At 46.5% G+C, this 14,902-nt stretch overlaps 1 protein-coding gene across 1 annotated transcript in view; it reads left to right on the top strand.

Annotated features, from left to right (window-relative positions):
• The first annotated feature begins 4,041 nt into the window (after positions 1-4,041).
• The window catches only part of SKAP1 (src kinase associated phosphoprotein 1), a 61,516-nt gene continuing 50,655 nt past the window's right edge, over positions 4,042-14,902 (top strand). Inside the window, exons 1-4 of the mRNA XM_059488950.1 lie at positions 4,042-4,136; positions 5,221-5,326; positions 8,095-8,120; positions 13,982-14,089. Of these exons, the coding sequence (XP_059344933.1) occupies positions 4,094-4,136; positions 5,221-5,326; positions 8,095-8,120; positions 13,982-14,089 (283 nt within the window). The 5' untranslated portion in view covers positions 4,042-4,093. The remainder of the gene's footprint in view (positions 4,137-5,220; positions 5,327-8,094; positions 8,121-13,981; positions 14,090-14,902) is intronic.

Here is a 14,902-nt window from a genome sequence, read left to right as displayed (position 1 = left end):
ATCGCTGGAAACGCCAGGAAAATCCCAGCCCGGCCCCATCTGCATCCCGGCGTTCCCATAAATCCCCTAAGGACGCCCCACAGGAGAGCCCCAGGGCACGGATTTAATTTAATCCGCCCAGATGTGGGGTAGGGCAGGAATTGGCAAAATTCTGCTTTTTTTGGTTTTTTTTTTCATGGTTTTCACCCTGCTCAGGGATCGGTCCTGGCCCTCGGGGTCACCTCACCAGGATTGGTGACATCTGCCTCTGGCAGGGATTGGGAATTCAGGATTTTGGGATTTCAGGATTTTGGGGATTTGGGGATTTGGGGATTGAGGATTTTGGGATTTTAGGATTTCAGGAATTTGGGATTTGGGGATTTTGGGGATTTGGAGATTTCGAGATTTCAGGATTTTGGGATTTCAGGATTTCAGGATTTTGGGATTTTGGGATTTCAGGATTTCAGGATATTGGCAGATTAGGGACAGGAATTGCCGTCCTTGGAGCTGCCATGGGAAGATTCCTGGGAAGCTTCCAGACAGGGAATGGGGCTGAACCAGGCAGGTTTGGGACAGACTGGGGACAGGAATTTCTGTCCCTTGGAACCAGCCCTGTTTAGGGACAATCCCCCCCTAATCCCTGTCCAGGATCCTTCTGGAAATCCCTGCCCCGACATTTCCAGGCACAGCAAACCCTGGCGAGGGCAGGAGGGGGTTCCAGGCTGGATAAACCCGGGCTGAGCCGGGCTGGAGCCGAGCCGGGCTTTGGGAGCGGCGGGAGCCACCGGGAGCGGTGACAAATGGGAGGTGACAGCTCATTCTGTCCTTGTCACTCTGTCTGTCTCGCTCACTGCCTCCGCCACCCCGGCTTTGTGTCTGGCTCAGCAGAGCGCGGCTCCAGGCGGGAAAAGCCCGGCCTAACCCAGCCCATCCATCCCGTTCCTCCTTGGAAAAACCCGGCCTAACCCAGCCCATCCATCCAGTTCCTCCTTGGAAAAGCCCGGCCTAACCCAGCCCATCCATCCAGTTCCTCTTGGAACAACCCGGCCTAACCCAGCCCATCCATCCAGTTCCTCTTGGAACAACCCGGCCTAACCCAGCCCATCCATCCAGTTCCTCTTGGAACAACCCGGCCTAACCCAGCCCATCCATCCAGTTCCTCTTGGATAAACCCGGCCTAACCCAGCCCATCCATCCAGTTCCTCTTGGAACAACCCGGCCTAACCCAGCCCATCCATCCAGTTCCTCTTGGATAAACCCGGCCTAACCCAGCCCATCCATCCCGTTCCTCTTGGGGATCCAGGCGTGGATAACCGCGCTCCTCCCACCGCCCCTTTTGGGGTAAATTCATCCCAAATGGGAATTCCCGCCCCGAGGTGTGCCCAGAACATTCCACAGCTCCTCCTCAACCTCTCCCTGCCCAATCCAGGGATTTCAGTGGCCCTGATATTCCCCTGATATTCCCGATATTCCCAACTGGAAATCTACCTCTTCCATTTTCCCCCAATATTCCAAATTTTCCCGGATCAGGGCTCTGCCTCTCCCATTTCCCCTCCAATATGCCCAATATTCCTGACTGAAGCACGGCTCTGCCTCTCCCAGTTTCCCCCTCATATTCCCAATGGGAATAGGGCTCTGTCTCTCTCATTATTCCCCCAATATTCCCGATATTCCTGACAGGAACAGGGCTCTGCCTCTCCCATTACTCCCCAATATTCCCAATAATCCCGACAGGAACAGGGCTCTGCCTCTCTCATTATTCCCCCAATATTCCCGATATTCCTGACAGGAACAGGGCTCTGCCTCTCTCATTATTCCCCCAATATTCCCGATATTCCTGACAGGAACAGGGCTCTCCCTCTCCCATTATTCCCCAATATACCCAATAATCCTGACCTGAACAGGGCTCTGCCTCTCCCATTACTCCCCAATATTCTCGATATTCCAGACTGGAACAAGGCTCTGCCTCTCCTGTTTTCCCCCTGATCTTCCAAATAGGAAAAGGGCTCTGCCTGTCCCGTTTCCCCCCCAATATTCCCGACAGGATCAGGGCTCTCCCTCTCCCATTATTCCCCAATATCCCCAATTTTCCAGACTGGAACAGGGCTCTGCCTCTCCCATTATTCTCCCGATATTCCCGACAATCCTGACTGGAATAGGGAGGGCTCTGCCTCTCCCGTTTTCCCCAGCTCCGTTTCCATGGTTACGCCCAATCCCGCCTCCGTTTCCCGGGAAATTGAATTTCCAAGGGATTCCGGCAGGGCTCAAGCTCAGCCAGGCTGCGGGACCTGGGGGGATCCAGGCGGGAATTTCCTCCCGCGGGGAGGAGCTCGGAATCCAGAGTCCCCAAATTCGGGATGCTGCGGGACAGGGACGGCGCCAGGCTCCCCCCTCTCCTTCCCAGCTGACCCCAAATCCAAATTTGTGACCGTTCCAAAACCCAGAAATTGAAGTGAAAAAAAGGGAAAAGGAGAGCAAAAAGGAGAAAAAAAACCCAAACAAATTTATTTCCCTGGAAATTGGGAAAATCCCTTTTCCTGAGACCCTACCTTGATATTTTTATTTTCTGTTATTTTTTATTTCCTGGCTTTAATTCCCTAAATCCCAGCTCAGGAGATCTTACCTGGCTGGGAGATTTGAGGAGAAAAATCCACATTTTTTCCTGCAAAAAAGGCTCAGAATTCCCTAAATCCTGGTTAGGAAACCCTACCCAGCTGGGAGATGTAAAGGGATGCACTGACAAGGAAAAATCCTAAATTTTCTCCCAAAAAAGCCTCACAACTCCCTACATCCCAGCCCTACCTGGCCAGGAGATTTGAGGAGCAGTTTTTGACAGGGAAAAATCCACATTTCACCCCAAAAAAACCCTCGAGGTCCCAAAAAGACCGAGGGGCAGCTCCTGTGATATTTTGATTTTCCATCTCCTGCCCTGGGCCCCCGAGCTTCATTTCCTGTGCTTTGAGGCTTCAGCATCCGCTGCAGAATCTCCATTTTGGGGCCGTTTCGTGCTAAAACCGAGCCCGTGCTGCAGCTGGGCCGAGCCAAACGAGGCAAAGGGGGAGGGACAAAACCCGGGTTTAAAATCCGGGCCAGAAACGGCTCAAAATGGGTGGGAAATGCTGGATGTGAAAGTCCCTGCTCTGGAAATGACGTGGCAGCCGCAGCTCCGAGGTTTTGGGTCCCAGACCTGGAGAATCCCCTGGTGCTCCCTCTGTCCCCAAAGAAAAACCCCAAAATCCCAAAATCCAGCTGGAAATTTTATGGGAAATCCATAAAATCCCCCTTCTTGAAAAATGGGATTTATAAGGGGCTGGCCCTGCAAATCTCAGCCCAAAACGGCCCCAAAAGGACCCTGGGGCTGCTTTGGGGTTTCTCCTTTGGCTCCACGACCCCAAATCCTGACCCCAAAATATCAGGACCCTCCTGGCACCTGCTCCTTGTCTGGTTTGTGGTGAGATTTAAAAAAAAAATTGGAGCTTTTTCCTTTATTTCTCAGAAAAAGGTGGCCCAAAACACCTGGGAGCACCTGGAAGAGCAGCTCTGGGTTTCCAGGAGTATTTCTATGTGGAAATTTCCAGGAATATTTTGCATATTTCCATGTGGAAATCTTCACATTTCCAGGAGTTTTCCCATCTTTTCCCCATCCCAGGCAATTATTTTCCAAATCCAACCTCTTTTCCACTCAGAAAACAGGAAAATGGGAGATTTCATCCCAGAACATCCCCCTTTTTTCCCCATGGGGATTTTTGGGGTGGAAAAACCCAGAGAAATCTCAATTTTGGGGGCAGGAACAGCCCCGGGAGGCTCCAGGTGAGCTCGGGGAGGAAATTCCAGCTGGGAATTCCAGTTGGAGCTCCTTGGCCGCAGCCCAGCTTTTCCCACCTGGAATTTTTGGGATGGCCCAGCACGGCTGGGAACGGTCCCAGGGATCTGCTGGGGTTTCAAAGGAGGAGGAGCCCAAACCCCAAAGGTTCCTCCTCCTCCTCCTCCTCCTCCTCCTCGTTTTTGGGGTGTCCCCGCCCTCGTGGCTTCCTCCTCGTCACCCCACAGCGATCGCGGCGCCGTGGGAAGGGATCCCAAGGATCCCAAGGATCCCAAGGATCCCGTGGATCCCATGGATGCCCCGAACCCACAGGAGATCCAGCGGCTCCTGGAAGGTAACGGATCCTCCTCGCCCCCCCTCCTGCCCCATAAGGGAATCCTGCTGTGGGGTGGGGCTGGGAAGGGTTTGGAGGGGCTTCCCTGGGGTGGTTTGGGGTCCTCGGGTGTTGTGGGGCCTCCCTGGCCCTGACCCTGACCCCAAGGAGAATTTGGGACCTCCCCAATCCCGAGGAGAATCTAGGGCCTCCCTGTCCTCAGCCCCAAAATTTGGAGGCTCTGGGGCCTCCCTGACCCCGAGGAGAATTTGGGGGGGTCATGGGACCTCCCTGATCCCAAAACTGTGGGCGCTGTGGACCCCACACTTGGAGGGTGCTGAGGAAGCAGCTGGAACCTTTTCAGTGGCTTTGGGGTTTCAGCTTTCATTTCCTGCTGCAGCAGCGCTGTGCTCATCCCTCCCTCAAAACACCCCAAAACATCATCCCTCCCTAAAACACCCCCAACTTCATCCCTCTGCCTCCAAAACACCCCAAAACCTTGTCACCCCCCTTCAAACACCCTAAAACTTCATCCTTCTTCTCCAAAACACCCCAAACTTCATCCCTCTGCCACCAAATCACCCTAAAACTTCATCCTTTTGCCTCAAAAACACCCCAAAACTTCAACCCTCCCCGAAACACCCCAAACCTCATCCCTTTCATGTGTCCCTGACTTACCCGGCCATTCCCAGATTTCCAGACCCTTCCCCTCTTCCTTGTCCCTTCCCACGGCCGCTTTCCCTCTCCAAGGCCGCATATCCTGATTTTCCCTTTCCCGTTCCCAGATTTCCTGAACCCTTTCCCATTCCCACATTTCCTAATTTTCCCATTCCCAGATTTCCTGAACCCTTTCCCTTTCTCAGATTTCCTGATTTTTCTGGCCATTCCCACATTTCCCGCCTCTTCCCGCGGCTGCTTTACCTCTCCAAGGCCGCGTATCCCTGATTTTTCCTTTCCTATATTTCCCAATTTTCCCATTCCCACATTTCCTGAACCCTTTCCCATTCCCATTTTCCCATTTTCCCATTTTCCCATTTTCCCATTTTCCCATTTTCCCATTTTCCCATTTTCCCATTTTCCCATTTTCCCCATTCCCGTTTTCCAGAGGCCGAGGATTTCCTGTGCCAGGCTTTGCGGGAGGAGCCGCTCAGCGCCCGGGCGCGGGACCAGGGCGCCGCCATCCTGCGCTCCCTGCAGCGCCTCCGCGCCAGGTGGGTTCCCCTGGATTTCCCGGAATTCCGGAACATTCCGGGCATCCCTCCCGCTGCAGGAATCCCCCCGTGGTTTGGAATTGTGTGGGTGTTCCAGGCTCGGGATAATGGGAGAATTCTGGGGAGCTGTCGTTGTTTTGGGTGGATTTTGTCTGGTTAAGGATGGGGATTTTCCCCTCTTTTTATAAGGAAGGAGTTCTGGGATATTCCTGATTTATTCTCTATTTTCAGGATGGGGATTTTTCCCTCTTTTTATAAGGAAGGGGTTCTGGGGTATTCCTGATTTATTCCCTATTTTCAGGAATTTCCCCCCATCTTTTAAAGGAAGGAGTGCTGGGACATTCCAGATTTGTTCTACAATTTCAAGATTTTTGCCTAATTTTATTTTTATAAGGAAGAAGTTCTGGGATATTCCTGATTTATTCCCTAATTTCAGGAATTTCCCCCACTTTTTTTAAAGAAGGAATTTTTGGATGTTCCTGATTTACTCTCTAATTTCAGGATGGGGATTTTTCCCTCTTTTTTAAAGGAAGGAATTCTGGGATATTCCTGATTTATTCCTATTTTCAGGATGGGACTTTCCCCCCCTTTTTTAAGGAAGGAATTCTCTGATATTCCTGATTCATTCCGGATGGGGATTTTCTCCCCTCTTTTTCTTTTAAGGAAGGAATTTCTCATATTAATCCAAATTAAATTAATCCCATTTTCACCCCCTTTTATCCCTGAGCTCGCTCCCACCACTAATTCCATTTGGAGCCTTCTGGGTTGCTCCCTTCCGGAATTTTCCAGCCTTTCCCGGCCCGGCTGATGGAATTATCCCAATTTTCCCATCCATTTCCTCCTGGATCCATCATTAACCTGAAACCTGAGAGCCTCAGCTGAGCTGGAAAATGAGTTTAAATCCGTTCCTCTCCCGATGGGGAATTCCCAATCCCATTTTTCTGGCTCCCATTTTTTTTCTCCTATTGGAAATCTTGTACATCATTGGTTTTTAAAAAATATTTATTTTCCCAGACATTAAAATCCTGGCTCCAAAGGTTCCATTCCACCCCATCCCTTGGGAATATTTAATTAATTAATGAGGAAAAACTGGGAATTTGATTGGAAGCAATGTGGATTTTATGGATCCGGGTCAGTGGGTTTGGATTTTGGGATTTTCCAGCTGCTCAAATCCCATTGAACCCAAATTTTTGCATTTTTGGAGTGTTGCAGGCCCAAAAATCCAAGTATATATTGTAAAATTGGGAAAAATAGGATTTGGGATGAAGTTTTCTGCAGGAAGGGGTGGGGGAAACACCAAATTTAGGTAAAATGTCGGGAAAAGGGCAAAATTCTGGGGAGGAACTTACTGGAAATCCAAAGGCTCCCAAAATCCGGCGTTTATGGGATTTATCCAAGGTTTCTGTTGGCAGAGGCAGAAATGAGCTCATGGCTCTTCCACATTCCCAAAAATCCTCTCCTCCCCCCATCCCTAATTCCATTTTATCCCAAATTTTCCTTCCCAGAGTCCAACCATGGAATAAAGCCAAATCCTTGAGCTGAAATCAGATTTTTTTGCTGTTTTTTTATCCCAAAAAATGAGAAAAAGGCCGGAAAATCCAAGGTTTTTTTGGCCTTTTCCATCTGCCTCCACGGAGCTGCTTGGGCAGGGAACGGAACTCAATTTTCCCATTTTTTTTAGGCCATTTCCTGGGATTAAAAATGACAGAGGTCGGGAACAAAGCCCTGGTGCTTTCATGGAGCGGGAATTGCGAGTGACAGAAAATCATTCAGGAAATGTTGGCGCTAAAACGCGGCCGGGAAAAGCTCCTGAGGCAAAAATTCCCGGAAAAAAAAGAAAAAAAAAAGGGATTTTTGCTGCTCCTCTTTGTCCAGGAGGCAGAAATATCCCAAATTTTGGGAATGCTGGGGTTTTTGGGATTGGGGGAAACTCAGGGATCTCTTAGAGCTGATGTTTTTCTGTTTAAATGTTGGAGAATTGGGATTTTCCATGGAAATATTGGTATTAAAGGATAAAAAAAAAAAAGGGAATGAAAAGCTGCAACTGCTTTCCCAGCTGCCCTCGTGTGGGGCTGGATTTTGGGGATTTTGGGATAAAATGGAGCAGCCACAGGATGGAGAAAAAATTCCTTGAGGAATTCGGGAAGCAGGCCCAAAAGCATCCTGAAAAATTCCCAATTTTTCCTCCAAAAGGCTCTTCCCAACCCAATATCCTGGGAAATTTTCTCCCTGTCCAAGAGCTCATCTTGGAACGGGCACTTTGTGCCTTATTCCCAACCCTCGGTGGGATTCCCAAATTTCCTGGTGCCGTTTCTGGATTAAAATGATTCCCAAGATTTTCCTGAAATGGGAGAGAGGAAAGAATCCTGATTTTTCATATTAAATCCTTTTTTATTTTTATTTTTGGGAATGGGCAGAGCTTGGATCACCCTCCACTTGCTGGGAATGGGCTCAGTGAAAATCCTGGAATATTTTGGGCTTGGAAGTGACTTTGAAAGTATTTGAGGGGAAAAAGGTGGCTGGAATTTTTGTGTTTGGAGAAGGATCTGCTCCAAGGGACGGAAATCCGTGGAATTAGGGTTGGGAAGGGTCTTAAATCCCATCCAGGGATTGTCCAGGGCTGGCCCATCCCGATTCCTCCTGGAATTCCCTGTGTTTCCCATTCCCTGGGTTCCCAGATTCTCCCATCCATCCCCATTTATTCAGACTGGAATGATCCTTGAGGAAAATCTGGGATTTTACGGCTCTTTTTCCCTTTGGTTTTTCAGGTACCACCCGGAATTCCCATCCCGAGGTGAGTCCAGCTGGGAAGGGTTGGACTGGGGGACGTTCCACGGGCCAAATTCCCAGGAAAAAGAGTTTTTATGGATGTGGGGGGCGATTATTGGGGTGGGAAAATTCCGCAGCAGGGATCCCATCCCAGAGAGCAAATCCCACAATTTCTGTGGCTCTGGCATCGATTCCCTGGGAAGTTTTCCAGAAACCCCAGGAATTTTGGGAATGGTTGGGATCCATGGGGATCTCCTGGAGTTCCACTGAGGTGGAAGCTACTGGAATAAAATCCCTTCCTGGCATTCCAACCTCTCCAATCCTTTATTGCAGGAATAAATCCCTTCCTGGCACTCCAGTCTATCCAATCCTTTACTCTGGGAATTAAATCCATTCCCAGTATTCCAACTCCTCCAATCCTTTATCCAGGAATAAATCCCTTTCTGCCATTCCAGTCTATCCAATCTTTTCCTTCAGGAATTAAACCCATTCCCAGAATTCCAACTCCTCCAGTCCTTTATTCCAGGAATAAATCCTTTTCCAGCATTCCAGTCCATCCAATCCTTTAACCAGGAATAAATCCATTCCCATCATTTCAACTCTTCCAATCCTTTAACTTCAGGAATAAATCGCTTCCCGGCATTCTAGCTCTTCCAATCCTTTATTCCAGGAATAAAATCACTTTCCAGAATTCCAACTCCTCCAGTCCTTCATTCCAAGAATAAATCCATTCCCAGCACTCCAACTCCTCCAATCCTTTATTCCAGGAATAAAATCCCTTCCTGCCATTCCTGCTCCTCCGATCCCTCCTTTCCCCAGAACAAATTCCAGCGCTTCCCTCCTGGCTCAGGGCTCGTTTCCAGCCCCTCCTGGCAAGGCCAGGAGCGCGGCAGCCTCGCAATTCCCGCCGGGAGCGGCGTTATCCCGTTCCAATCAGAGCCTCAGAGCTTTAATTGCTTCCCAAGCATTGTTTTCCCCGTGAATCCAGCAGCTGGCACCCTTTGGAAAAGTCCAACGGACAGCTGGGCGGAAAATTAACAAAAAAATGGGAGGGAGGGAAGATCCAGGCTCATCAAAGGCTCCAAATGAGGTTTTTAAATCAGGAAAGTTCATGGAATTTCAAGGGTGGAGGAGGAGGGAGCCTTTTGTTCCCTGGAATATTCTTTGGATGGAGTCGGAAGCTGAAGGAAAAGTAGGAAAATTGGGATGTGGGAGCGAGCAGGGATTTGGAATTCCTGCTGTGTCCACTGGGAATTTTAGTGGGAATGAGATCTTGGAGTGCCCAGGGAACGCCCGACCAGGTATCCCATGGGAAATTGGGAAAACAGGAAATTCCAGGGCCACATTTCCATCTCCGAGGGTCTTCAAGGAGAGGTTATGGAGTCACTCCAGAGTGTCCAAAAATCAGGGAACCAGGGAATGGTTTGGGTTGGAAGGAGCTTTTGGAAAGCGATGACTTTCCCCTTTATTCTGTAAAATTAATAAACCCAGATTTATTCGCACAGAGCTGATGACGATGCTTTTATTTTTCCGTCCAAAATTCATCCCATATGGTTTTCCCTGAACTGCTGAACAGCAGAATTCCTTCCTTAAAATATTCAGAAGCAGTCAAAACATAGAGGAGAGAGAGGATGGCTCTTCCATTTTAATGAAATTTGGGAAAATTGAGGCTCAAAAATGTGCGTTGGCAGGGGTTGGAGCCAGAACTCCTCTTGTCCCAGCTCTGTTCCTTAACCCCAGAAAATTCTCACCTCCTGGAGACAGGAATAATCAATAGGAATGGGATTAATTATGATTTAAAAATTGGGAGCATTGTTAATTAAAAGGATTCATTAACAAAGAGAAAATCAGAGTAGGCCCTCAGGCCTCAGTAGGCCTCCGTAGGCCTTGCCTGCTAGTAGGCCTGGTTTAGGCGATATTTTTATAAATTTTTTGCCTCATTTTTTGGCGTAACTTTTTTGGGGATTATTTAGTCTTCCTTTTATCCATTTTCTGATCCCTTTTTTTCACTCTGCCTTGGAACAAAACTCCATTCTGCTGGAGTCGCGGCCCAGCCGCCGTCATGTCCATCCCTGTCCACTCCCTTCAGGAAAAATCCCAAAATAATCCCAAAAAAATAAAAAAAAAAGCCCAAACCCAGATGTTTGAAACCCTTTTTCCTCTAAAACCCCAAATCCAGGGAGCCACAGCTGCCTGGCAGCCGGAACCTCACGTTTCCCCAACCCTCTCCCCGCCGCCGCCTTTTTGCTCCGCGTAGTTATGACAAGGCCAAGTAGCAAATCATTAAAACAACAAAAAAACCCCCAAAATTCCCTTTTTTTGCTGCAAAGATCCCCTTTGAAGCCAAGCCGGAGTGTCCGGGAATTAATGGAGTGCTGGGTGATTTTAAGAAGTTTTATTTATAAAAAGCCCTTTTTGCCTCATGCCAGGAGGCTCCGGCTTTGCTGAGCTGGGCTCAGGCTCCCAAACCCGGCTTAGATTTATGAAGTGTTTGGGGAAAAGCAGGAAAAAACCTTCGGGATTGACGAGATTTGGAAGGAGTTGTTCAAATCTCCGGCCCTGGAATTCCCCCGTTTATAAACACCCAAACTCCGTCCCGGGAGATGTCAAAACACGGGCGAGATGGAAAGAAAAAAAAAATTATTTTTAGAATTATATATATTAGATATATTCTTTATTCTATATTCTATATCATATAGATATATATTCCAATTATATGTAAATATATATTTTATATATAATAAAACATATAACATAATATATATTTTATAAATATATAATATAGTGTATATATTTTGTATATTATATAGATATCTATATATATTCTATATATACTCTATATATATATAGACTTATTTATTCCGTGTAGAATTATTTATTAATTATTGCCCCCTCCATAGAATTATTAATTAATTACTAACCTGGAATTCTGCCTAATTACTAATTAATTATTTCCCAGTTGCACTTGGAGTTTTATAGAATTATTTATTAATTATTGCTCAGTTTTCCCTGCAATTCTGCCTGATTATTAATTAGTTATTGCTTCACTTGGAGTTTTACAGAATTATTAATTAATTATTACCCGTTCTGTAGAATTATTTTGGTAGGAGGCCTTGTGAAGGCCCCAAGTTTGGGAGGAGTAGCATTTAATTAATTAATTAATTAATTAATTATCCTCACCTGAGATTCTTCCCAATGGAAACATCCCCTCCTGCTTCCCAAAAATCAGTAAATATTATTAATACTTTCCAGGTTATTCCCCTTTTTTTTGTATCCAGGAATAATTTAACCCCTGAGCTGCTGAATTTCCTTTGGGATTATTCTCCCCACCCCAAAACTTCAGCTTTCCCTCTTCATTCCACCCTAAACTTTGACCCACTGCAGGATTGCCAAGATTGGAATATTTGAAATTATTCCCCCCTCTCCGTGAGCCCAAAATCTGCTGCTTTTTCCCCCCCATCCTTTCCTGGGATTGGTTTTGTGTATTCCCAAGAAATTCCTAATTTTTTCCCCCCCATCCTTTCCTGGGATTATTACTTTCAGGTTTTGGATATTCCCAAGGAATTCCATGTTTTCCCCGTGCCTGGGGGAGGGGATGGCAGCGAAATTCCAGCGACGCATTCCCGGTGCCGCTGCCTTGCAGCCCGACCTGCTGGGCGCTGGCAATCACTGCAAGCTCCAGCAGCTCCATCCCAAAAAAATCCCAAAAAAGCCTCGATCCCAAAGATTTTTCCCTTTTCTTGGCATTTTTAGATGCCGGGAATTCGCTTTATTATGTATAATTTAAAAAAAAAAAACAGCCAAAAATGATAATGGGGGAGGAAATGAGGCTTGGAGTGGATTCTGGGTCCGGCAGCTCAGTGTGGAAATTTGGGAATTTTGGGAAATTTGGGAAATCGGCTCCTTACAGATATGGGGAGGAATTTCTGGGATTTCTGGGTGGGATCGCATCCCAAAAAACCGAAAGGTGATGGACCGATTTGGGTTTATATGGGATTTTTTTGGGATGATTGTGGTGGGGTAAGCTGGGGATAGATGGAATGGGAAAATAGGGTTTGAAGGCAAAAAAAAAAGGATTTTAAGGTAAAAAATCTGGATTTGAATGTAAAAAATTGGGGATTTCACTTCCGCTCCTCATAAAATCCCACCCGGAGCTCTCCTGGCATTGATTTTTCCAGGGATTTAAGAGACGTTTAATGAAGCTCTGGGCACCTGATCAAGCCAAGGAAATTTAATTGCCATTCCCATAAAAAGCTGCGGGAAATGAAGGGTTTTTCCTGTCATCCATGGAAATTGTTTGTTTTTTCCTGGGATTCATTAATTCCCTTTATTTATCCCTCCATGAGAAGCAGCAAATCAGGATTTTTTTATGGAAAAAGTGGGAGAAATCCTCAGGATGCCAATCCAAATGGAAAAACGACGGGATTGGGTTTTTACGGAACACGGGCTGTGGAGTTTTGGGTTGTTCCTGAAGGAATATTCCGGAATATTCTGGAATATTCCCAGTGTTGAGAAGCAGCTCTGTTCTCATGGATTTGAGCAGTGCTTGAAACCACCCCCAAAAATGGGAATTATTAATGTTGGATCATTTTATAGCCCAGCTTTATTTGGGTAGATTTTGGGATTTGGGGAATTCCCAGTTTCCCATCCTGAAAAAACCCCAATTTATGGCAATAACCCTCTTGGATATTCCACATTTGGGAATTTTCTGGATCTGTGTCTGATCCCTCTGGGAATTTTCCCATTTGGAGCCTTGCTCCTGTTCCCAAGTGCCCCGAGGAGCCTCTGGAAAAGTGGGATTTTTTTTTTTTTTCCTCATTATCCCCAAAAAATCCCACACCTGGACCTGAAGGAATTCCTTTGATCCTGAAGGAATATTCCGGAATATTCCAGAATATTCCCAGTGTGAAGCAGCTCCGTTCCCGTGGATTTGAGCAGCGCTTGGAACCACCCATAAAAATGGGAATTATCAATGTTAGATCTTTTTATGATCCCACTTATTTTTTTAAATTATTCCCATTTTTTTTTCCCTAAAAACGGGGATTATTGATGCTGGATCATTTTATATCCCACCCTGGTTTGGAAAACGCAGGAGGAGCAGCTGGAAATTCTTTTTGGGGCTGTTTGGAGGGCGCTGAGTGAGGAGCAGCTGCCCCCGCTCCCTTATCGGCCCCGCTCTGTCCTGAACAAATATTGAATTAAAAACCTCCAAATGTTGAATTGAAAACCTTTTTAATACCAAATTAAAAATCTTTTATCGCCGCCGGGTTTTTGTTAAGAGGGATCTCAGCACCGGGCACTGAGCGGCCTCTCCAGAAAATCCGAGAGCAGCAGGAAAATTCCCTGGAAAATTCAATATGAGGTTAATTTCAGGAGCGGAAAGATCCTTTCCACACCCTGGATTGGGTAATTTGTTTGAGGAAATCCAGGTTTTTATCTCCCTTTCCCTGTAAATTTATATGGAAAATCCATGGCTTTATCCTTTTCCCTGTAAATTTATACAGAAAATCCATGTTTTTGTCCTTTTTCCTGTAAAGTTTTATAGGAAATCCATGTTTTTATCCTTTTCCTGTCTCTCTCGAAGAATTTCCAAGCCCTTCTTCCCTAAAATCCTAGGAAATTCCCCATTTTAGTGGAAATCTTTATTTTTCACCTGGATTTATGGCAAGGTTACAACCTGAGGACAGGGACACGGATTTGGGTTTGCCTCTGGCATTCCCAGGTTTTTCCAGCGGGAATTCCCTGACCCTAAAACCCCTGAAACCCCACAAAAATCAGTTCGAATTTTGGAGGGAACCAGAAGGAAATGCGGATATTTGGGGTTAGGAATTCCTAAATTCCCCAAATTTTCCCCAAATTCAGCCTCTCCTGGTCGCTCCCATCCAGGAGGGGAAGAGCACGACGGACACGACGGCTCCAAGGAAAATCCCAGCTGGAATTTCGGCCCTTCCCGGGTTCCTCGGGCCCCATTCCCCACAGAATACCCAGATGAGGGTGAGTCGCTGATTTTTTTGGGAATTCTGGAAAATTTCTTGGAATGCTGGAATGTCGCTGAAGTTTCTTGGAATTCTTGGGATTTTATCTTCTGGAGAAGATAAAAGATAAACCCAGAATCCTTTGGGTTTTCCATGCATCCATCCCAGAATTTGGGAGGGGATTTTGGGGTTTTTTAGTGCTTCATCCATTCCCATTAAATGCAAAAATCCTGGATAATATTCCTGAAATAATATTCCTGAAATTCCAGCTATTCCTTGCTTACCTTGCTGCTGGTTTCTTTGGGACTGACTGTGTGGCTTTTCCCACCTCCGGAATTCCCAACTTTCCTAAATCCTGCTTTTCATGGGAACAGGTTGGATTTGGGATGGTGTCTCCCAAAAAACCCAGGAATTTCACGGGAACAGGTTGGATTCGGGATGTGTTGCCCAAAAATCCTGGGAATTTTGGAGGTGGAGGAATTTGGATTGGGGAAAATCCCCTGGGATGGGATTGTCCTGGCTTGGATTCCTCCTGGGAATCGATCCCTTGGGATATTGATCCATCCCATTGGGCATTGATTGATTGATTGATTGGAATATCTATTCTACTTATATTGATCAAGGCCTTTGGATGTTGATTTATCCTCTTGGTTATTGATCAACCCCTTTGGATATTCCTCTGTTTCCTTCCAATATTGATTTATCCTGTTGGATGTGGTTTTATCCCTTTGGATATTGATCAGTCCCTTTGGGTATTGATCAATCTTTGGGTATTGATTAATTGCTTTGGATATTGATTTATCCTATTGGATATTCATTTATCCCTTGGGAT

This window comes from Ammospiza nelsoni, chromosome 26 (assembly GCF_027579445.1).
Source record: "Ammospiza nelsoni isolate bAmmNel1 chromosome 26, bAmmNel1.pri, whole genome shotgun sequence".
Classification (NCBI taxonomy): domain Eukaryota; kingdom Metazoa; phylum Chordata; class Aves; order Passeriformes; family Passerellidae; genus Ammospiza; species Ammospiza nelsoni.
This window is presented reverse-complemented; position numbering and strand designations above follow the sequence as displayed.